Source organism: Periophthalmus magnuspinnatus, chromosome 17, assembly GCF_009829125.3.
Source record: "Periophthalmus magnuspinnatus isolate fPerMag1 chromosome 17, fPerMag1.2.pri, whole genome shotgun sequence".
Classification (NCBI taxonomy): domain Eukaryota; kingdom Metazoa; phylum Chordata; class Actinopteri; order Gobiiformes; family Gobiidae; genus Periophthalmus; species Periophthalmus magnuspinnatus.
The window spans coordinates 22,948,274-22,973,752 of record NC_047142.1 but is presented as its reverse complement, the minus strand read 5'-3'; the positions used below and the strand labels follow the sequence as shown (position 1 = coordinate 22,973,752).

Genomic DNA, 25,479 nt, shown 5'->3' with positions numbered 1-25,479 from the left:
CAAAACATAATTAAAAACAACATTTTTAAACTCATTTATTCTCACTAGTCATAATAGTCAGTGCCATGTGTCAGTTTTTCACATCTCAATGAAATGAAAAATGAAAAATGGGTTAATTTGTAATTTGTGATTTTCTTTATTTATTTCTTTTTTTAAGTCAACAGACCTAATGTTACTTAGCACATTAACAGATATAGTCAGTTTAAGCCACAGCTGCTGAATCTGGGCTTTAGTATGTACAACACATCACATCTTCCACTGTCCTCTCTGGTTTGCTTGGCGCAGAGACCTGTCTTCAGTCTTATATGAATGCTGCACACTTCGCAGTCCAATTTAAAAGTTTGCTATTGCTGTTAAGAGTGGAGCCCCTTTTCTGTCAGTGCCAATCACAAAGTGCAGCAGGACAACACAGCTGCTTTACCTCAGGACATATGCACAGATATATGTGTGAGAGAGGGAGAACATAAAGAGTATAAGTACAACTACACCATTAGCGTAATGATGTTGTTTCACTTGTTTGGATAAAGTTTGAAATCTCCATCTGTGTCCTGGACTTACCTCCTTGTATTCTACCTAACTACTGTCAAACAAACCCAGCAGCCAAACAAAGTTACTGTATAAATAATGATGTTGTTATCTATCCTGAACGTGTCAGATAAAACAGGTTTAGTTTCCATGATTACCTCATTCATTGTCAGGTGTTTATTTCTCTCCTGCACATCACACATCTGTCTGTCTGTCTTTTTGTTGGTGGGTTTGTAGACAGACATCACATCTGCATTGCTCATTCACTGACTGACTTGAGATGCATGGCCTTCCACTCTCCTTCATGACATGAAGCCAGTGCCTGAGACATGTGCAACTTGAATGCTGATGATAGTAGCTAAAGAGAGGGTCTAACATTGCCTTTGTTTTGTCTATTTGTTTTGAATCAACACATCTTAGCTTTATCCCACGAATTAAAGAAAAAGACCTATTGTGATTGTGTCTGCTATATAGTTATAGTCTATGACCTCAGTTGATCATTATGTTATAATTTGCACATTTGAAATTGCAATATTCATCTAAAACGACTTAATAAAAGAAACATGTCCACCTTGTCCAAAAACTGTGGTGCCCAATGTAAGCTGGCAACAGTGTAAACGTCATCAAAAGAAAGAGCCGTGTATTTCTCGGCCCCTCCCATGGACAGATCACACTAGTAGCTAGTTTCTTTCATTTCTACCACAATTGTTACACTATGTTCTGCACGTATCATCGATTTAAAAAATTAAATTGAAGAATGAAGTAAGTAATTTTGCGTCTTGAAAATAATTGATTAAGGATTGCTCAAACATGCACAAATCACTCCAAAAACAAGTTCGAGAGGGTAAATGAGAAGGGGAAACTGCTATAACATGATTAAAATGTCTGAAGAGTTGATTTTGCGTAATAGGTCTGCTTTAAACAAGAATGATACAGGTTTTATAGAACTTACCGAGTAGTAATTCCATCTTGATTTGACCTAGTTTAGCAATGCAGGCCAAGTGGTCCTCCACTGGGAGTCATATGTCTCCATGTCTCCGCTTTTTTCTTCTCCTTTACAGTTACATTGTGTATTATGTCACAAATTGACCTCATACATTTTGTGTTTTACATCTGTCGATTAAAACGACCCTCTCTTTACCTCCATACCACCACAAGCATGTGCCCATCCCACTGATCACTGCCTGAGAACCAAATGTTGAGAGAGAAAGATGATGGCTAGATTTTTTTCTATTTACTATTTTTTATTACTACTACTTTTAAGTATCTTTTGAAAGACAGCCAACCTATACCTCTCTCTTGTTTCTCTCTGCCTGTCCCCCCTCGATAGGTACGACCCCGAATTCCTTGTGTGGAATCAAAATCAAGCCGAGCAAAGAATGACAAAGTAATTCCAACTATTTATTATTATTATTATTATTATTATTGTACACATTTTGTCTATATATTTTACATATGTCATTCACAGTAAGTTTCCATCTACTTTATCAAACACTATCACAAGAGGCATGGCATTTCCCATCTGTATTGTGGTCACATTTTAATATAGTTTTGATTTAAATTGGGAAAGCTATTTTATCTGATTCCTTGTAATTCGGGCTGACTTGTGTGTGTTCTTTATTCTCTCCTGTGGCTTCCGTCATCTCCATTGTTTTAGTGGTTTTAGTTTTTATGTGTCTTAATGGTCTCTCATTGTGCTTTGTGGCTTGTTTCATTACTTACTGTGCTGTCGCTATAACGTGGGATAAGGTAGATCTAGGGAAAGCCAATGCAAATGGGAAATTATTCAAAGAAATTGGAGATCATACGGATTACTACAGATGATTTTTGTATTATTTGAGTAGAAGACGAGATAAGAACAGCTGCAAATCCAAATTAGATCAAGAAAACACATTTTATTATTCATTTAACTACTTTGTAAACTCAAAATACAGCTTTAGCCATGCAATTTAAAGGTGACAACAATACAGCATTTAAATATATCTTTAATCAATACCAGCTTACAAAAATTTCACACATACAAACTGTAAAATAAAACCTACATGTCTAGCACTATGTTTCAATTTGGACTAGCAGCTCCAAATGTAACTATCCCACCAGATTGCCCATACATCTGCCTTAAATCCAAATTCTTCTTAGTATCATGTCCTCTAAGTAAGATCTCATGGATAGCTTGAGCTGGCCTAAACTGTTACATCCTCACACTGTCTGCTCCAGTTTAAATTTGAGCTCTTATGTAAGGCCCCATCTTGCAGAGCGTAGAGGTGCCCGATGTGATTTCATGCTCTTAGAAGCCGCCAGGAGCTGTGATCCATACTGACCATGTGGAGACACGCCATTGTGTTTGTCTGTTTCTGCCTGGCTTCTTCTGACCTTTCCCCATCTCCTCTGGCCTCACCTCGCATTCACAGAATCAACTAAGCCAGCACACAAATCATGCATACTCATCCCTGCGTTCTGTTGTTTATGGCTGCACAATATACCACACAAATGTCTTGATTGTGTTAAGGAAATAATTGATAGAAAGTAAGAAAATCAAAGTAAAATGTTGTTTTAGCCTAAGATACCTGGAGTTGTGTTTTGTTTCCACACATTTATCACACAAACACTGCATATTTAGGCTGAGTTCTTCTCTCAAACAGAAAACACTCTGTTCCACCTTGTGATGTCATGTAGTGAAACAGGAAGTGCTCTACTGTGTCTTTAAATTTCAAACTCCACGCTAGAATCATTTGGATAATTTCAGTCCTGGAATTTTCAATCTCTTCTGAACTAAAGGTAAAAGGTAGCTGTTAACTTGAAAACTACCACTTCATGACATCACAAGGTGGAACATAGCACTGTGAGCTTTGGAGATGTGGACAGACTAATAATAAAGTGTTACTCGAGCATGTGTGAATGAAACAAAACATAACTCCAGGTATGTTTTTGAGGAGGTAACAGCATTATAACATGACTTTGTGTAAGTTTATACGGTATTGTGTCATAAAGTATAAAAAAGCATCTCAATAACATAATCCACAGTTATCAAAGACTGGAACTTTTTCTCATTTTGTTAACCCACATGTCCTCCTGGTTTGACACTTTTTCAATGCCATTTAACTAGTTTTTTTGTTTTGCATTTTCTTTTTCTGTTGGTGCCTTTTTAGGTCTTCTCTCCAGGGAAGGCTCTGTTCTTTGTGGCTATTATTGTGTTCGCCTTTTGAAGGAGTCTTATTTCTTTTACACTGATTGGAGGTCAGGAGAGGACAGAGGCAGAACAGAGTGCAGACTGTTTCACACTGCTCAATGAATATGTTGAATCGCTAACTAAGATTTATAGAGTACATGATCATATACTCCAAAGCCAAACTGATGCTTTCCACCGCTATGACTTTATAGACGGTATTATGGTCAGTCTTTATTACCTTTTGTTTATGTGATTAGACTCCCTCCTTGGTACATTATACAAACTCTGGTTAGACCTGAGTTACAATAATTGTATTGTAGTAATCATAGGAATTGTTTTTCCTTTATGCTGTAAACATAGATGTACACAATAAGTCAAAAGTTTAGAAGACATTAAATATATGAAGCAAGATATATTGAATTATGTAGTAAAGCAAAAAGTCAAAAAAATTCACTAAATATTTTTTGACAAGGCAAACGGTGGCTATGGTGGCTACTTTTTCATTGCTGCATAGTTCAATATATTTTACTTCATGTATTTGACTTCTTCTCTTTGTATATAAAATGTAGAAAGTAATAAAAAAAAAACATTGAATAAGAGAGTGTATCAAAAATTTTGACTGGTAGAGTAGTTTAAATAAAAATAATTGTAACTACATCCATCCATAATCAAAGTAGCAGATGTGTACTGCAAATGTTCGTATTCTCTCCATAATTAAACAAATTAACACAACCGCGCTGTTGCAATTTGTTGGATAGAAATTGCAACAGTTTATATGGAAGTAATTGGGCTAAATTCATGTAAAACCGTTTTATTTACACAGTTTCGTATTACAAAGTCAAAAGATTTAAACAATGAGATTCTCTATATCAGACAGGGGCTTGGGATGGTTTCAAGGGCAGTTACTGACTGGGGTATTTCACCGTTTGCAGTTACAATAAAACAAGTTAATGGACTTTGCAGTTTAACATTGATTTGCCCATTTGTTACCTAACAGTCGTTCCCAAGCTTTCAAAGTTGTCTGCTCCAAAGTTAATGTGGTTAATCAGCATTCCTTGTCCCCTCTCTCCCCTTCACTCAGTGGGACCCTGTCTGTCTCTGTGCACAATGACTCAGCGCTCAGCAGTGGCAAAACATGCTCAGGAATCGCAGGCTCCAAAACACTATTCCCCAAAAGCCTGACTCATAGGAAATCCTTTCAGCCCGATATAGCCGTGATCTGCCTCCAGCCTCTCCATAATTCATACGCTGTGGATGTATTTACTGGGTTTAATTGTGGGCTCATTGTGGTGTGAATGCTTTGGCGGTGTGACAGAAACACACATACAGCATAAACAAACACAGGAGGGGAGAGCCCACCTGGATGGACAGGGACAAAGAGGAGACAGTTGTAGGAGATAGTACTTTTTTTACATACTGAAGTTAATTTGGAGAGTGTGCAACTTTTTTGAAGGAGAGTCCGTCATCTTGTCTCCATTGTTAGCTGGGCAGGTTCCACAGTGTGATATTCAAACAATCAGTCTTCATAGAGACAAGCAGGTGGAGCTACTAAGCCATGTTATAGCACGTTACAGGTCAGATCTGTGGACTGTGTACCCAGCTCATAATAAAAGTGCGTGTTTTCTTTCATTTTTTCTTTTTTTAAACTTTATTTATGAAAAAAACCCAGTACAAAACATAATAGGACTTGACATAGATAGAAACACGAGACAAAGAAACAGACAAGAAAATGATAAATGGTACAAAGCATAGGACAAGAAACAGAAATAAAACAATGATCAGAGCTTGGGGTGGGTTGAACGGTGGGCTGGGGGCTTACAATGAGTTAATGTTTTATTATTGAGCAGGTAAAATGAATGAATGAGTGAGTATAGTTATGAAATCAAAACTAGTAGTCAGGGTTGAGTCTCCATTCTCTTTCATTTATTTTTCCTTTTCCTTTCTTCCCTTTTTATTTTTGTCTTTTCCTTTCTTTCCTCTCCCGTTTTTGTTTTTTGTTTTTTCTTTTTGAATGTTTTCAGTGTGTTTAAAATAAAACACCTGGAATTTACTCAATGTAAGATAGATACATTTAATGCCATTATGTGGATCATTTCAGCATTCCATCATCTCCAAGGTGATAAACAGTTGCTGGACCTCTTAAAAAAGTTACAGAAAATGCAAAAGAGTTTAAATATTCCTGTTTGATTTCTATGTCCATCTATAAGGTGAAATAGTCAGACTAGATTGCTTTACTGTAGCTGAATGAATATTTTGCTAAATGGGATATTGTGTTAACCTTGTGACTAACTGATCATTGCGTATCTCATGCAAGGCCCCTAGTTTGGGTAAGCTCCAATGTCCTGAAATTATATAAATACTAAATCTAAAATGGCTGCCTTACGGATACATGCTTGATAAAAATGTGTTGAGAAGATGATAGTTTCGGGCAGATTTTTAAAAGCACTGCTATTTGCCTCTGGTGCATTAGAGCAAAAATATTTTGTGATAAAATGATGACAACTGGAGTGGAAATGTGCCCCATTTGAGCTGGTTCACCTGATATTCATCTGTCATGGTTCAGCGGCGCTCAGCAAGACACAAATTAGTCTGTTTTCCATTGTAAGTCTGCAGCTAATAGCCTGGATAGCTGGACTTTGATAGCTGAAATCATTAATCTATTTATTGTCAGATTGTTGGCCTTTCGGTGATGTGAAAATTGATGTTTTTCTGCTAAAAGTATTTTTCTATTAGACAATGGTAAGTCATTCCTATTCATGGGTTTTACCTTTCTTTCATACACAACATTTTGAGGATGTTTTCCAATTCAAAAGGTAAAATATTTTGCTTTAAATGATTAATTGCTGTGACAGAGGTATTACGTTTTACCTAAGTCCAAAACCCATGCATAGACAACAGATACTATTTCTGAAGTTTAGAGAGACCCATTTGAAGTATATTTTTGATTATATGTTTGCTGGCCTCATAAATCCCCAGAGTGAACTGTTTTGTTGGGAGTTCACATATTAGTTGTATTTATTTCTGCTAACTCCATGTTTTTAATGAGGAATATGGCGTAATATGGACCGTTTAAATATTTTTTAACAAAGGTATGCATAACAAAAGCCATAACAGTAGGGAGGTTTGATTTTCAACAGATTTAGCCCCTTTGGTTCGAAACTGTTTTAGCCAGTTATAAATTAGTGTAGACTTTTTCGCTGGCAGTGGAGTAACTTGTCAGGGGCAGAACCCGTGGACCTTTCTTTAGATGTGAAACAAGTGGTAGTCTAGAGTTCCCGGGGAGACTTTGGACAGTTTTTAGATGTGAAACCGCCAGAGTTGTTTAACTTAGGTTTTTCAGAGTGGATTTCTTTTACAAGGTCGATATATATGTGCTGGATTCCTGGTATTATAATAACACTGATTTAGTATTTGGGCATCTGGTTTACATAGAGCAATGGGTGCATTATGTCATTTTTCTGGTAGAGGGTCAGCCGAGTACTTGTCTCTATGCGATGTTATTGCTTTGCCTGAAATGGCCTGTAGTATATTATTAAAATGTATGTATCTCTATGGAGACAAGGCCAAAATACAGATCGGACCACTGATACTATGGATGTTTAAAGTGAGTAAGGTGAGCTTTGATGGTTCACTCCTGCAGCCGCAACTATTCACTTTTATTGCACTCAAATGTTTCTTTTTCTGATTTTCTTTTTTAGTTTATGTCTCTTTTTTCTTCGTCACAATAACTCTCTTGCATGCTGTAGTCATTCAGAGCATGTGGGTGTACGACTGGGAGCTGACAACTAGGATCCATTCTGTCAAGTGTTTTTTACATGCAAGCTACCATTTGGCTCAACTTTCTTTTGGATCGTACCAAATGTATATACATGTAGCTTGTTTTAGTGGGCAAGCTGAAAGTCAAATTATTATGTTTTGAGAGTAGTCATTATGCTATGGCCTGTTGTACATTCAGTAGATACAGTAAGAACAAATCAGATGTAGATGGAGTCTTACACTTATTGTATAATATAAGTCTTCTGGTTTAGGTTTAGCCCAGGTTTAGACCAATTTTATTTAATTTTAAGAACTAACAATAATATCCCTTACATTTTGCCCTCTATTGCATCAGTCCCAAAGAAGTCACATTGGCCATTTTCCTGGAGCTCATAATCTTTAATGTGCGATGCCAATCACTATTCCTCCATTGGTTCCTACTACACTTTATGATCACCCCTCTCGATCCAGGCCTCACGGTGTCCACACAGCCACAGAGATGGATAACCAGCGTCATGTGTATCTCTCCTCTTATCGAGTGTCCCTTCGTTCTAATTACAACACACAAACACATGTGACAGCCCACCGCGCTGCTAACGCCGCCTTGTTTTATCAAGTCAATTAGCCCACAAGGTGACCTACACAAGGTTATGTCACCTCTAATCACAGTAATGGGCACTGATACTAGTATACGTGCATAATAGTATTAATACATGTGGGGTGGAACGTGCCTAGGAGGATGCAGGACATGTTTGAGGGCATTATTTCTTCAGAGCGCAGGCATTTTGACTTTGTTGGTTATTATGGTCGTTACTGTGTTTAGAATGTCATCCCGGTATTTTTGGTTTATATAAATTGTTAGGTTTTCATTGATGTACCCATTGGTGGTTTTGAGAGTCTAGAATGTGATGATATTATATTGCCAGATGGTGTAAATTTCTGTTAGTGATTAGCCCCTAGAACTCACTATATTTCAACAAAAATCTGTAAACAATGTTGATCTTAGTCATTCCAATCTGTATTCAATATCATTGGCCTATAAAATGTTGTGATGTCAACAAAACCCAGCAACATATTCCTCTTAAATTCTTTCTAAAACCAAGGATTTAATGGCTGATTTCTAATGCTATAAACTGATTATAACCATGACAACACAGACACATTTGATTTATTTGTTCTGCTTTCAATAGGCCTACATAAACTTAGAGATCTGAAATAATTGCTTTAATCACTGATGAAATGTCTGATTCATTGTATATTGGTCTCAAAAATAACTACAATTTTCCCTGGATTTATTTATTTGTAATCATTTTATACTTTATGCTCGTGTTAATGTCAGACTGAAGTAAATTTCCTCCACTGCACTGTAATACGACACATAAAAGAGAATGAACAGCCTGGAGGTGAAACAATGCAGCCGTTTCCTGCTGTTGGCCTTTGTGTTTTATTTGATTTTTTATATGCGTGAATCCATCATCAAGAGTAGAGGCCACTTATTCCACAGTATTTAGACGAGTTGAACTAAGAAACAAAGATGTTGTATTCAAGACCATATATTTGACAGTTGTACTTGCAGAGGGATGACAAGTCAGTGGTCTCTTTGCACTAGTCTGAACTTTTACTGGTTTAGAATAATGCTGTAGATTGTTTTATTGATGTGGACTGTGGACAAAATTGCCACCCGTTTAAATCATATTAAATTAATCAAACTTAATTGCAAAAACCAACTCCTCATCTTCTGTCTTCATCTTTGGCAGTCCTGGCCGTTGCCGTTGGTTACAGAAAATCAACTTGTATAAACCTCCCTTCCTTTTTCCTTTGAACATTAGCATAACTTCAGTGGCTCACATCTGATCGTTCTCACGGCCGTCTCTTTCTCTCCCTCGCACCACTGTACATTTTGCACTTCAAGGCCCAGCTAAGCTCCTTGTGGTGGAGAGGAGCGTCTTTTTGCCTAAAGCCAGCCTGGAGGCACATGCACTCAGGTTCCTCTGTCAGACCAAAGCACTGGACCAGTCAGAAAATAAGAAGGAGCTTCTATTGTTCATCCCCCCGACTTACCATATTCTCAGATCAATGGGATTTGTGGTTATCATACCTTTTATAAGTGTGGACACGCAGGCTTTGGTCAACTTCCACACTTAATAATGGAGTATTAAAAGTACTAACTGCTCTAAGCTTATGTTTTTATGTAACCTTTTTATGCTGTTAGAAGATGTGTTTCATCATGTGCGCAGTGTGGTTTCGTATAGACAGGATGTGCAAATATGCCCAGGGCTGTGCTAATCAAACTAAGATGACACTACAAAGTACTGGCTCTTTTCAAAATATAGTTTTCCTTAAAGTGGTACTGTTTTTTGTCTGCCTCATGTTTCTTTCTGAATATTTGTAAATGTAGATTGATTAATGAATCTCATTTTGTTTTGTTTTGTTTTTAAAGCTAGTAGCCCATAAGCAGGGGTGTAGCAGACAATTCTGAGCCCTTGGAATGAAACGTTTTGCAAATGGCCTCCAAAGCTAGAATCCACCCAGCCAGAAATATTTGTGTTTGAAATACACAGATGAAAGAATTGAGTTTGTGTTTATCGCAGAAGAATAAATGGTAGATATCAGTGGGGAACTTGATTATGCACTTTCGGCTGCCTGCTATTTTTGAAAAGGTCTTTATAGAGAAGAAAAGAAACTAACATTGATTGAGGTGGTTAAAGACATTTGTGCTAATCCCAAGCTCTGATAAACAAAAAGGACTGTGTTTGTAAGGGCTCATGGGTAAAAGTTTGCTAAAACCATATTATGTCCATTGACACAGCACAGACTGAGGCAGATGATTTTCTGAGGTGACCTTGGAATAAGAATAAAGCTCATTAATCCCAAAGTACATACATACATATCTTTGTTTCTTTTCCTTCTGTTATTTGCATTCAGTACACCACTATGCACTTAAACCAACAGATGCTCTTGTTCAACAGTGTTTCTTGCTTGTCTTCTGTATTGTATTTCCTGTGTGTTCTCAGAGAGTTTGGCTGGAGGGACCCAGAGCTGCCGGAGGTCATCCAGATGTTACAGCATCAGTTTCCATCCGTTCAGTCGAACGCTGCAGCCTACCTGCAGCACCTCTGCTTCGGAGACAACAAGATCAAATCTGAGGTACTCAACATACCAACAATATTTATGTGATAATTATCATCATGTCATGATTTCAGATGGAGGGAAGGGGTCTGTGTTTCTATGGGAGATTCACTGTTTTTGAAAGAAATATCAAAACTTATATAATACAGAAATGTTGAACCTTCTAATTATTTGTAAAGTATTGGTTCCACAAACTTGTCATATTATCCTTATGGCTTTAAGAGTTTTCAGCTGACCACAGTCACTTTATCCTTAACTTGTGCATGAACCAATCCTAAACTGACACCTCAAACAGTTTGCCCTTGAAACCTCTACCTTATCTCAGTGCCTTCAATTTTCTTTTCTTTTGAAATGTTGTTGATGTTCTTTTGATATTGACCGCCAAAACAACAACATAAAGAAAACATAACCCTTTTGGTGTAGACAGGCAATAAAAACATACATAATTATTTACAGCTTGCCCTGGGTTTGTCCTCTGTTGCTCAAACACTGTATCAAAGCCAGCTACACAGCACCATGGCAACAGTTTTTGTCAAATGTTATTTCATACAAAAGAGCCATATTATATCTCCCAAACAGGGCTGTACTTCAGCGTGGTAAATGCAGAGAGGCCTTTACCTGTTAGTTCAAACCTCCACATGCACAGTGCGTTATATGAGTGTTATTGGGGTCATCATGTACAGCCCACACAGGCTATTTATCATTGTAAAAGGTTTGACGTCAACACAGAGGAAGACATTCAAGGTTTTGGGAATAAGCCTGCTGCAACTGCAGATTTTACTGAAGTACATTTTGCCTAGGGCTGTGCAATTAATCACATTTAATCAAGATTGAGGTTCAGTCATTTCCGATTGTCAATGACATGCTTTTTAGAGAGGTCCACAGCCCACCCTCTGTTGTTAATAAGGCAAATTGGATTGAAAATCTTGATTGTAAACATCAAGTCAGCCCTACATCATTAGAACAATATATAAATGTTTCAATTACATACAATACATCATAGATGTTTATTGTTTTGTATTGTTACTGTCTGTCTGTTTTTTGAATGGACCACGAGTTCGAAATAAAGATGAACTGAACATCAAATTTGGGATTAAATTGGGACTAAACAGAGAACTGGATCTGTACTTGAGCAGGACTAAACCAGGACTAAAACAAGATTAAACTGAATACATATAGGACTGAACCGGCATCAAATTTTATTTTTATTTTTTTATAACTTGTGCAATATTGTGTGTTATTACTATATCAGTAGTAGCAGTAGTAGAAGTAGTAGTATTTTTTCTACCTTTATTTAATCAAAAAAGTAGTAGTTTTATTTTGTATGTAGCATGTATTCCTTGCAGACACTTGACGCTATTGCAAATACCTCCCTTTCCTCACCAGTGCTCCTGTCTTCAGCAGTGGCCATCAATTAGCCTCTTGGTGAAACTGCCGCTGTCTGTCTCTTCAATGTCGGCTCAATCCAATGCAATTGCTCTTTATTAATCCCCATGGAGACAGCAGATTTGAGGGCAAACAAAGTTCTCCAGACATCAGTGGCTCATAGGAAAGGCTGAAAAATATTCTTGGTGCCAGCATGTTGCACCAATTTTACCGCTCTTTAGGTGAAATAGTGGCCTACAGGTGCAAAGTGGAGAAAGCTGTATTTTCTCATGTCCTTCTGCCTTGTATCTGCACCAACTCTACTACAGCTAAATCGGGTTACGTGTTTTGAAGTCTGGCCTGTTTTGGCTTTGTTTAGACGGTAGCTGGGAGATTCACAAAGGCCGTAATGTCTGCCAATCATTTCTAGATTAAATACAAGTAGAATTAGGTGTTTATTTTGCTACAATTTTCCTACTTTTGCCTGTTACTTCTGGAGCATCACACTTGAATTTTACGACTTAACAGTTAACACAAGTAATCAGTTAACCAGGAATAAATCAAATGCAAACTAAACTAAACTAAATGCTAAACTAAAAACTAAATTAAGATTATACCTATAATAGTTGTGATTCCACTGGTTTATCCTCCATTACAATAGAGCTCAGGTTTCAGAAGTAAATTTTCCATTCATTTTTCCCATAGACTTTTCCAAAAATTCAAATATTAAGAGTTCAAAGGCGTCACGGAGGCTAACCAGCTATGTGCTATCTAATAACAATAACGTGGTTGTTTTAAGTGTTTAAGGCTGTTTAAATGTAAGATTCTCCTAAATATTTTAATAACTTTACTTATAAAGTTTCAAAAAAATATTTTAAATAAAATTATAGGTCTTGTGATCATTAGTTAACACATGGCTGATTATCCCCGAGCAAGCTTTTGAACTTTTAGTATTAATCTTTTTGAAAAGTCTATGAGAAAAATTAATGGGAAATTTAGTTCTGGGAGCGTGTGGTGGGCAGTCACTGTGGAGCTCCATATACATACTTCTTATAAATTTGCTGCTCTATTTGTAATTATATGCTGTTCCCCAGGATGTTCACAAAACAGACAAGTTCCATTAAAAATAGAAGAAAATATCAGAGTCTTATATTTTTTTATGCTTTGAAATTGAATGTTTTCAAAAGCTTCATCTATTTTAGTGCAGTACGACTATTTTCCACCCTTCCTGATCAAATCCTCTCAATGCTACTTTCATTTATAATGCCCGTAAAAGATAGTAACAAACAGGGAAAAAAGAAATCTGTTTTTGCAAATAAACTTCTCTAAATTCATTCTGTGTCCTCTTCTCAGATCCGACGACAGGGTGGGATCCAGTTGCTGGTGGACTTGCTTGACCACAGGATGACAGATGTTCACCGCAGCGCTTGTGGAGCTCTCCGAAATCTGGTCTACGGCAAAGCCAACGACGATAACAAGATCGCTCTGAAGAACTGTGGAGGCATCCCCGCTCTGGTCCGGCTGCTCAGGAAGACGACAGATGTGGAGATACGAGAGTTGCTCACAGGTACGAACAAGAGATCAGCCAAAACATTATGACCAGCTGAATTAAGCAAATATATAAGGGTTTGGGAAAGTTCAACTAACTGTTTTGTGGAGTCCAAGGAATAAATTTCATCAATGTGTTGAATGAGATGAGATTCTCCAGGGGGAAAGAGCAAGTTTTCCCTATTGTTTATATTATTTTAAGAAATAGCAATACACAACAGGCCTTTGAAATCACAATATGTCATGACAAAAAAAGCTGTGTTCACAATAGAACAAGTCTACAAGTCTGAATGTTGTGATGCCATCAGAAACCCAGCGGGTGAACAGTGACCGGTGATTCACATTTGGAGTGCTTGGCCTGCACTATCTGTTATAATATAACATTCTCGGAGCTTTGAGACAAAAATAAATAAATAAATGTGCATGTAGACAGGTAGAAAGCTGTCAGACGCTGAATAGTAATTCAAAAGATTTCTGACACTATAACTATATGACATACGAAATTTATCAGTACTGACTCAGAATTTTCCATGGCTCTTTTGTTTACTTTATGTATTGCTTTGAGTAATGCATCTCTATGGAGGTTTTACTCACTTGCAGCAAACATGGCAGATTTTGCCAACAACAATCCCAAGTTCTATACAGTGTGTCACAGTTTACAGTATTGTACTAGAACATTAGCATTACACACATAATACCCTGTTACAATATCCAATAGTAATAGTTGTATGCTTGATAGCAGTATGACCTTGGACAATGTAAAATGTATCTTCAAATGTCGGTCTTTGGCCTGGCTTGCAATAGGCTTAAAGGATTACCAGTAATACATGCACTAATATGTTGACTGCTCTACTGTATATAGCCAGTATATAGCCGTATGTAGCTATAGTGAGAGCACTTTCACCTCTGGAGCAGATGGACACATGACAGAGCTAAAAGAGGAATACAGCTCCATTTTCAAACCTGCGTATATCCAGAATCCTCCAGGGATTTTATTTCAATCCACATGCCAAATGAGAAAAATGGATTCCTTTAACCAGGGCCCACACTTGAGAAAAAAATCTCTGCTGTACATCTCTAAGGAGCGTGTATTTCCAGGCATGTAGAGGATAGTGAGTTTAGGTCTTCTAGTGCAAAAGCGGTCGAGCAGTTTATTACTCTGTCATGCTTGGGGATTTTTCTTCAATACTAATTAGAAAACACTTTTGACTTTCAAAAGCCCTAATCCAGTCATTAAGTTGTTTTTCACTTTCAGTAAACCATATGTTGTAAGGCAAAGCAATAAAGCAATAAATTGATACTAAAATAGAGAATGGGGTACAATTTAAAGTGGAACTAGACACTAAATCAACTGTTTTGCTACTAAACTGTGTATATGGTGTTTTAATAGCGTTACTGTTCCTTTTTGGCTAATTTAATGCCAACTAGGTCAATTTGGAGCTTTGTGTTCAAAAAGAGTCAAAAACTGCCTCCAGTGGCTTTTGTAAATTCAAATATTATATGATACCACACAGGAATGATTAAGGCCAGATGTTTCTGATTACAAACAAACATTTTTATTATTGTCATTATATTATTGTCCACATGTCATTATCCTGATATCGATGCAGATTTGGTACTGCCAGAAAATATTTTGAGATGGACAAACATAGGTATAAAAGCATATATATTTCCATGCAAGCTGGTGACATCTCCAGACCAAGTTACAGGTCAACTCTGTGGAGAGGCAACCCTGCTTCCAATAAGAACGCAGGTTTTTCAAGGTTTGTTTTTTTTTACAATGAAAACACCTATCATTGAGTGAAAGCAAAAGTTTAATGCTATTCTGTGGAGCCTTCCAGGCAAAGCAATGAGATCTCCATGGAGGCAAGCAGGTGGCGTACCTTCCTCACAGTGCACCTTTAAATTGAAGCTCTAACCAAGCCAAACCAGTATGACATATATTCCAGTCAGTTTCTCTACGCTCTGTCTCCATCACAGTATTGAGCCTTATAATCCATCCTCACATAATTTATCATTACTGCAAGATTTCCACAGATGAAGGCGATTCAGTGTGCAGATTTATCCTCTGATCTTATTAGCAGAGAAGTGTTGGAAAAGTAATACACGCGCCGCACTGTAGAGAAGCTAGGTAATTAAACCCAGATGATGTGATTACATTGCAAAGTGCAGCCTTCTCCCCGAACCCCACACCCCCAAGGCCAGACCGCGAGCCTTAATCTGTTTGCATTTTGCAGACACTTGACATGACAGATGACATGTGCTGACAGACAATTGTTTTCCGTGTAATTTAGTGTAATGAGACAGTGCTTTGAATGTTAAAAAAAATGCTACAACGTGAGCGGGTTTAGTTTTATACTCTATTATCCAATACTTGTGTAGATAATGTGGATTTTATAGAGTTGAGAAAATGCATCTTAGCCTTGAAAGCGTGCTTAAACATGATTTTATATAAAGGTGCACTGGTAGGTATGTCTTTTCTCCATGGGGACTTTATTGTTGTGCCTGGAGTGTTCCACAGTTAAACATTTAAAATATCTGTCTTGCATGCATTCAATGACCAACGTATTTATAACTGAGAAACCTTTACCTTTAAAAATATGTATTCTTACTGTGATCTGAACTTGACCTCATCTTCTTGTGTCCGTGGAGATCGCTAAGTTCAATGCCATACTGCAAAGCAATAATATTTCCACGGAAACGAGCATATTGCAAACCCTCCACCAGAAAAGTTACAAAGTGCAAGTATTTTTAAATTGTTATAATCCAGGTTTCAGAGGTGATTGGTTGAGAGGCAGAGGTAGTAGTCTATGATTTGTTGACAGGTGACAAGAGGCATGAATAAAACCGGAAATACAATTAGTCTTAAGTTGTTCCTAATACATATATTTTCTTGCACAATATCTCAATAACCACACTTTCGCAAAATATTGTTTAATAGAGAGATACACTTGGCACAGACAGGCTTATAGGCCAAGACAAAATAAAAGGTTTTGCATGCCGCCTGAGTCTTATGGAAGATTACCATATAAATTAGAGCTGCAATTCAAGGCACGCTGCTCTGAAATCCCTCCTGTCACAAATTAATCAAGGGAACGAGCGACCGGACATAGACTCTCTCTCCTCTTCAAAACCCAGTGGAAATAACTCCCTCTATATCTGCGCCCCTCTGTCCCTATGCACTGTTAGTAATTGGTCTTGGCCCTGTCCTCTCTGCCTCTAGCCCGCTATCTCTCTCCTTCACTGGGTATTTTGAGTCAGAATCACAGCGGGGTACCACACTGGCTGTCTCTCTGGTCATAGTGCATTCTCACCCACATAGATTGTTATGGTGTGAAGGTTTAAGCACACAGTGGTAAAATGCACTTATAGTTATGGTGAGTGATCCCTTTGTTGATATGGACTCAGTTTGGGTCTGGGTTTGAAGGGTTAGGCTTGATATCTCAATCTAGGTTCTTGCTGTTTATACTATGCAGTTTCAAGAAACATATTGTCCATGATATATTGTTGTTTTGGGGGTGTTATGACATTTTAAATTATCAAATGTTTTTTTTTTATCTCAGTGAATAATACCTAAAAACAGTGTATTAATTGCATGGACTCTGCAAACGCACAAATAAATAATGATAGTAAAAGGGCATGTGGAGGCAGAATTATAGCTATAGGCCAAGATAATTAAGTATTTGAAGAGTTTAATAGCAAAAAACAGATGCCTCCATTTTGAGAAATTGCCAAAAAGTGTTTTTCTTTTTATTACCATCTTCTAGAGATAGCTGCAATGGCAATAATGTATAGTGGATTTTATCAAGAAGATTGGAATTATCTTTGATAGCAGTAAAATACATTTGGCTTTTGGAAATATTTCTATACTAAGAGTAAACTGGAAGCCTCCGATGACTTCTTCAAATGCCTCTCATCTGTCATGTTATTTCAAAATACTGCAAAATAAATGTTCTATTTTAATCTGTAATATTGATTATAGACCATATCGCCTTGCCCTAATGCTTTGAACATTGTTTTCTCATGAGATCAGTCTGTGTATACCACCATATCCAGTTTATTCCCTAGAGTAGTTAGTTGCCATCTGTCAGCCATAAGATCCATAGTGTTTGGCATTCACTCTTCACATGCTTGCCGCATTGTGTTTGTTCTGATTTTTTCCCTTCTTGTAGCATATATCACATATAGTGAAATACTACACTCAGTTGATGAGAACTGACATTCCGTCTTATTTAGGTGTTTTTGTGATTCCACCTTTTAGTCCCAGATGAGCACTTATTATTGTACTTATACCTATTTTTACCCATAGACCTCCTGTTGCGCGCATCTTCTGTTGAAAATACTGCTGGAATCTAAGCTGACAGGTTGTTGTCAGCTTCAATGTGAGAAACGTCACTTCTGTTCTGTGTCTGTACATTTAAGTGCACACAGGTTTAAAAATCCATCCGTGATTTAATTGTAGACTGGGATCAGTGTCACAAATTCATGAAATATTGTAAAGGCGCTAGTTTTATGGAGCTTGGTGCTATTCGGTTCAAAGACATCATTATTATGGAAACATGCTACATCTTTGCTCCTTATATAATTACTCATTACCATCTAGCAAGGAGAGGTTTTAAAGGTGGATTAACAACTGTGCTTGAGATATAGTGGAATGATACAAGTGGATAAAGTGTTTTCAATATAAATGCACTGCTTTCCATTTCCATAGCAAGATTTGTGGCATGGTGGCGGGGGTTGTACGGGGGCGACAGTAGCTCAGTTAGTAGTGTTTGTCCACTGAAAGTTGGTGGTTAGAATCCCACTATCGACATAATCATCATTTGTTGAGCGGTCAGATCCACTGATCCACAAGCATAATTCCAGCTCCCACAGATGAATGCTGTCATTGTTTCCTTGGGCAAGACACTTAACCCAACTCGCCCCCAGTGGCTGCGTACACTGGTGCATGAAAAGTGTGTGAATGGGTGAGTGGTTCCTTGATGTAAAGCTCTTCGAGTGCCTTGAAGTCGGAAAAGCGCTATATAAAAATGTGACCAAATGGTGTACCCTTACTTGTATTATTGTATTATATTAAGTAGTGTATTAATACTTGCTGAGTTTGTATTTGCAAGAATGTGAACCCAGTCTAAATACCATCTTGTATAATTCCCCTATGCGGTACAGTAATTCTACAGTAATCTCCAAAGCCAGTCCTTCCACATTGATGTTGTCTTTTTAATGTAACTTACTAACTTGCCTGACCTTGGCCGGCGGTAGTGTGTTATCTGCCCGTGTCCAATGGTAACGTCATTAGGGGACACAAACTGAGTAAGCGTGATAGCTGCATGTGATTCCACTGTCTCATTAATACATGGCTATAGGCCTGTGTGGAAACAGTCATTAAAAGTGATCGATGGACACTCGTTATGAAAACAGAAGGCTAGCTCATGCAAAGATTTTGTTTGGACTGTGTTGTGTATGTGAGAAAATCTATAATTGTTATTCTTCCAAACACTGATCCTCGTGATAATCCTTATTGATTGATTTTTCTTTTAAAATACTGATTGAAAACTACTGCTGAGTGCTTGCTGATTTTGGCACATGACAGTAGTACTTTTAAATGCAGTGTCAGCATTTGAAAATGCAAAAACTTACCTGATTTAAAGGTGCACTATGTAATGTTTTTGGTGATGTCTGCCAGCTTCTTCTTGTCTCCATTAATCTCCAGCAGGTAATTCCAGCCCAAGTTACAAGTCAGATCTTTGGAGAGGTGAACCTAAGAATGCATGTTTTCAATGTGTTTTCTTTGCAATAGGAAGATAAGTTTAATGCCATACTGTACAACATCCCAGGCAAAGAAACAAGGTTAAGGTCAAAGTAGACTTTATTGTCCCAGGAGGGAAATTTGTCCTCTGCATTTGACCCATCCTTCAATGCTGTTGGGGTACCTCATCAGGAGCAGAAACAGCGTCCTCATAGAAACACGTTGAACAGTTATGCAGTATGTTGTTGTGCAGCTTTAAGGAAAATAAGTTGTCACCACTATCTCAACGCATCCTATTTACGAATTGCTATGGTGAGAAAAAATCTTGAACCACACAGAGAGCATTGTGGACAGTATTTACAGACGTGCAGCTGGCTCTTGTTGACCCCCAAAGCTTAATTCAACACCTTTGTTTCCAAACCTTGCTTCTCATAATGGTGAAATCATTGCCTGCAGAGGGACCACACGAGAGCCATATTGTGCAGCGTTCAACATTGAAGCTGTTTTCTTAGCTGGTACAAAACCGCCCTGTTACTGCTGCCAAGGTTGCCCTTCACTCCCTCTTTACAAAACAACAACTCCTGATTGTTTAGTGGCAACGAATGTGGCAATCAGTCAGCTTTGATATTAGCTAGAAAGAAAATATTCAAGATGTACTGCGATGGTTAGCGTTTCTGCAGATTTTTATATTTTTTCCATAACGTGGTCATTTTTAGAGTTGCAGAAAATAAAATATCTATAAAATTTACCTTCAGATTTAGTACTGTAGCTCAATTCATAGCTCAGTGGCTGTTTGCGTATATGTATACGCAAACATGCATTATTTAACCAGAGAAAATGCCATCCCTTTAATATATAGTAAAAGAAAATTTCAATTCTGTCACTATGGATCGTACCTGGACGACTGAGGGATTACACAGGCATCCCTTTAATATGTCCAAAATGTCTCTGCAATTCAGATCGAGATTCAATCATTTCTAATTGTCTGTGATATGCTTGGGTTTTTTTTAATGGAGAGATATGCAGGTCAATTGATGTTACTCAAAGATTTGAAAATGTCATCCTCACAGTAATAGACAGCCACAATATTCATTTCCTTTTCCTCCAAAGCGCAGGGCATTATGACGTAAGACTGAAGCAATTACCCCTCTGCATCTGATCTGCCATTAGCTGCCTGTGTGTATGTGCGGGTGTGTGTGCGTGTGTGTGTGTGCGTATACATGTATGTGTTTAGCTGGATCCATGCTGATGTGTTTAGTGAAGTGTTCTCTCCTCTTCTGAGTCTCACATCAAAGATTGAATCCTTGAGTGGCGCACCTCAGGGAGATGATGTCATACCTCACTCACAAAGACATGCCCCAAACAGCTGACTGGGCTCATCATAATAAAGAAATTAGGGTTGCACCGATCCAGCTTTTTCAGTTCCGATACGATTATGGCTCTAAGTAATAACCAATAGCAGTGCAGGGACTAAAAATGGAAAAATGTATTTATTTATTAAATTGTGTTAAGTAGCTATTATTTACCTGTCAAGTAACTACAAAACAACTTTGCATTAAAAGTTCAATAAATAGTCTTACATCAATATATAGGTCCAACCATGATATCACCAGAGCCAATATTTTAGAGCCGATACCTGATTCATGCATCTCTAAAGGAAATGTACTTGATCCCCGGTCAGTTTTTTAATTCTCTATATCTACAATTTATAGCGACGCATACTATTTGGTAACATTTCGATTTGCATGCACCTCACTGATCAGAAAGGTTTGTAATATTATTTTCAGTGTACATTGACTGTTTAAAGGTGCACAGTGTCACTTTTCTTGTGGGGGTCTGGCACCTGATTGTTTCTATGGAAATGTTATTGAACTATCTCACATTCATGCAATTACAGATGTGACCTGTAACCTGGCTTGGTTGAGCTACCTGTTTGTCTCCATGGAAATCGATAAGTAATGCTATAATGTGGAATATTCCAGGCAACACAATAACATCTCCATACAGACAAGCAAGTGGCGGACCCCCCAACAACAAAGTTATGCAGGAGGCCTTTAAATGTAACCAAATATGTGTATTAGTTCCACAGTATCACACTGGGGTTAAGTAGAAATGGCCAAAGCTCCTATTGATTGCCTTTTTACCAGCCAATAAACTATTAAACAGTATGATCCTGGATGCACTGTGGCATTTTTATGAAGCATAATAAACAATCTCTCAGATAAAACAACAGACTGAATGTCCCATTAAGATCTCATGCATAAGGGATTAATGCAAAAGTCAGTTTGTCAACCAATTTTATTCGTTTTAGTGGCCCTGTCTTACTCTTTTATTGACTTTTGTTTATCACAGTGTTGTTATTGAATGCAGGATTCCATTTGACTTGTATTACCTTGGTCTTAGAAGTATGACCAAATCCTGCCTTTTTCACACTTCTCATGTCAAGACAAACAACTTTATTAAATTTTATGCCATATAGTCTTCCTATTTTCCATTCAGCTTGGTTTCCTTGGTCTGAGACAAAACATGCATTTACACATATTTTATTTTATTGTTTAAAAGTTTAGAATAACTAACTACTTAAAATGTGCCAAATGAATGTGTCTCATATGTGTTTCATATGGCAACATTATCCAGAAGTTAGCACGCCCTCCTTTCTCTTCTCTGGGTGTCGTAAGTCTTTAGAAAAGCAAGATAGCCCTCTCTCCAGTGCGTGTGTTCTACTAAAATGTTCAGTCTGCATTAATAAGCTGTAATTACATGAAGCGCAATGTGACCATGGAGGATCTTTTTACAATGCTTGCATGTATAAATAGGCCTAAGTGTTGGATAAGTGCTCTGGACTTACACAGACATACAATTAAGAATGAAGAAATGTGCGAATGGACAACGGTTGACGAGAATTATATGTTATTATTATATGAATATTATACCAGTGAAGTGGTTCTCATGTGGCACATGAAGTCTGGCCTGAACCAGAAACCTGATTTGAAAAAGCTTTTGGTCCCTGCCTATAAGTTTATTTTTGTTTTATTCTGGTTAAAGGGTCTGTTTGATGTAATAAATTTAAATTTGTGATCCAAAATGTGGCCACTAAGTGCTATCTGTGTCTAATTATGAAATGTTTTAGTGTTTTATTAGCAGCTTGGCTCGACGCCCAAAAGTTAACATACTTAGAAACTCATCATGATGAAGACATAATTTTCCATGTCTTAATCCTAGATTATTAGTTTGAACCTGATGATTTAATCCTGGTTTAGAGTAGTTGGATATCACTGGGATTTAAATCTGATTGACTCCCAATTTAGAGTTGTTCACAATTCAGTTGGGTTTTAGACTTTGTTTAGCTGATGTTTAGCCATGTGTTACCTCTTGTATTTTAGACTCTAATTCTTCCATTTTATCCAGTAGAAGTTGCTACATATTGCCTTCTTTGTGTATAATTGTGGACAGTGGTGGTTAGAAAAGCCATGTCTCTTGAGAAGGAAACTTTGGTGGATTGTTAGAGCGTGTGTTTTGGTGGCTGACGGAGGACGTGAACAGTAATTGGGAGAGGACAGAAAACTCCTCCATTTTCTCGCTTGGCTGCGCCGCGACTGTACGGAGAATTCAGGAGAGGATTAGGAACAGGAGGCGAGCTTTTTGTAAGTGATTTACCGCCCTCACTGCCTCTGCCTTGTACTCTATTAATTACACTCGCACTTTGGTGACCGCCAGCCAGAATGGAAATGAATTAAAGGCTATGTTTGGGAAGATTAGAGCTTTTAAAATTCTGGGCAGGTGCAGGTTGGCGGTGCAGGGTGCTAATTGCAATACTCACATCTCTCTAATTGTTTTTGCTTTATGACAGTGACGGTGATGGTGCAAGTCAATAAATGTGATGACAAGGAAATCTGTTTATCCTCAATGAGTCACTCAGCATTCATTTATGATAAGATGTGACCAGTGTCCAAAGTACAGCGGCTGTAAAATCACTTAAGCAGAAGTTAATTAAGAACGACTACAAATTTTGAACATGTTTACTCAAGCGACTCCGTGAATACAAAAATGTGTATAAAACAAATTTTTTATGATTTTCGTAATTAGCAACTGTAATAATTAGTTACAGTGTGACTGACTCTCCTGCTTTGTAATTTCACAGATTCTCTCCCATTAGCCCACAATATGCATCTTTGAAAGTTTTTTGCCAGCAGGTTATATTACGACAGAACAGAACAGTGAACCCTGTGAGGGTTGGGGATAGAGAGTGAGGAGAAACATTGTAGGAACCATTTTGACTGCCTTTTACCTGTGCACCTCCAGCCTCTATGGGGTTTAGATGTTTGGAGTGGAAATGCTCAGGTATAAAGGTAATTGGCATCAAATGCTAGAAGGTGCAAATGCATATGGTTTTTGACTGTGTCTATAGATATTCCACTGTGTTATTGTGGTAAAGAAATAAATTTATTTAGCTCCTATTTTTGGTACCGTGGAAGACTTCAACTAGTAGTGGATTTTACACAAAACAAATTAACCCATACAGACATTCAGTTGGAGCCAATCTCAGGCTGGCATGTGTGTTGCATATTCAGAATGCAAGAGGTATAAGTGGGAAAGCTTCCAATGAACAACAAGAATGGCATCTGTAAATAGCTTAAATGGAATATATTAATATACATTTTCATCTCCTGGGAGTTTTCAGTAATGTAAGAGAGGTTGGCAGTCTTTCTTCTGCCCACCCCATTAGGCTATCAACCTATTTATTGTACATTTCATTTTTACTACTCAGTGCAAATGTAATCTTTCACTGATAATATTTAGTGTAGTGTATTTATTGTATTGAGATGGCACATTGTACATTTTTACTCATCAAACTTGACTACAGTGCATCTCCGTTTACTTAAAATCTCATGTCTCTCTTGCCTTTAGGAGTCTTGTGGAACCTGTCCTCCTGCGATGCTCTGAAGATGCCCATCATTCAGGATGCTCTGGCAGTTCTGACCAATGCAGTGATCATCCCTCACTTGGGCTGGGACACCTCCCCTCACACACAGGACGACCGCAAACTGCACCTGCACTCCTCACAGGTCCTCCGCAACGCCACCGGCTGCTTACGGTCAGTTACTCACAAAACACAACATTGTTACTATTTAGAGATGAACAGTATTGATGTCTCATAAACAGTGCCAAAATGATTTCTTTCTAGTAACCTGGTACTTTCATGTGTCAATACAGATCTAGTATGGAAGCTGCCCTAGTCTATGTGTATTCATGTATCATTTTCATTTTGTCCTCTGTGCAGCAGACGAACTGAAAATAGAAAACAGAAGAGCAATGAAGCTAAAAAGGCAGCTATATGTTTACACCGTTGTCATAAATAATACAACAAATTCTATACAAATGATTATATAAAATGATTACAACATGGACCTGAGTAAATAAAGTTATATAAATATTGGATATCGAATTGGCTGAAAAAATCCATATCTGATCGTGCCTAGTATTATTATTAGAGGATGGCGTGAGGGTGTTGTATGTAGTTGAAAGCAGGATTATTTTTAGTTTGTGTTATTTTTACGCACTCTGAACTGACAGACTGAAAATGAGTCACTACTATTTAATTCTCTTGAGATGAGGTAATATTCATGCACTTGTCTGCTAATAATGACAAATACAGTTTGGCTGTTTTGGTTCACTGGCTCCTAGTATGCTAATGCGCTTTTCTGGTGGATTCATTTACTGTAGGAAATCTGCTTTACTTTGGTTGTTCCGCTGTGGAAGAACAACTATTTGCTTCGTATTATTTTGTATGAAGTTTAATATAGATGTTTTGGGGTTTTTTTTTCCTAAGTTTAGGACAAGCACAATCAAGACTGTAAATCATTTCTATGTAGTAGTAGTAGTAGCTAGCAGGATGACATATGAGAGTTTTGAGAGTTTATAGGGCCTGTACCCTTTTTTTTCATGTAGATCAGGAGTCTCAAAGTCGCGGCTCGAGAGCCAATTGCAGCCCGCGAGATGATAGTTTGTGGCCCGCAGGACAATATTTAGTTTAATGTTAGTGTGGCATTAGCAGGGTCAGTCTGAAAGCACCAAACACACGTGCCACTTGGGCTATGTACTCCTGTCACAAAAGATTCAACAAATAATGATGTATATCCATAAAGTCCACAAGAATTGTCATATTTCCTCACGTATGTTGAAAACAAAGATGACATTTGAGAAGATTTTAACAAATCTTTTTTGTGGAATACAAATGCGG

General features: G+C 37.7%; 1 protein-coding gene across 5 annotated transcripts in view; it reads left to right on the top strand.

Annotated features, from left to right (window-relative positions):
• Positions 1-25,479, top strand: part of ctnnd2b (catenin (cadherin-associated protein), delta 2b) — a 132,422-nt gene that overhangs the window by 85,960 nt on the left and 20,983 nt on the right. For 3 of the 5 annotated variants that reach the window (XM_055228275.1, XM_055228274.1, XM_055228277.1), the window contains 4 exons: positions 1,856-1,912; positions 10,465-10,597; positions 13,298-13,511; positions 24,147-24,333. In XM_055228275.1, the coding sequence (XP_055084250.1) occupies positions 1,856-1,912; positions 10,465-10,597; positions 13,298-13,511; positions 24,147-24,333 (591 nt within the window). The remainder of the gene's footprint in view (positions 1-1,855; positions 1,913-10,464; positions 10,598-13,297; positions 13,512-24,146; positions 24,334-25,479) is intronic. The other 2 variants (XM_055228278.1, XM_055228276.1) reach the window with 1 other exon arrangement.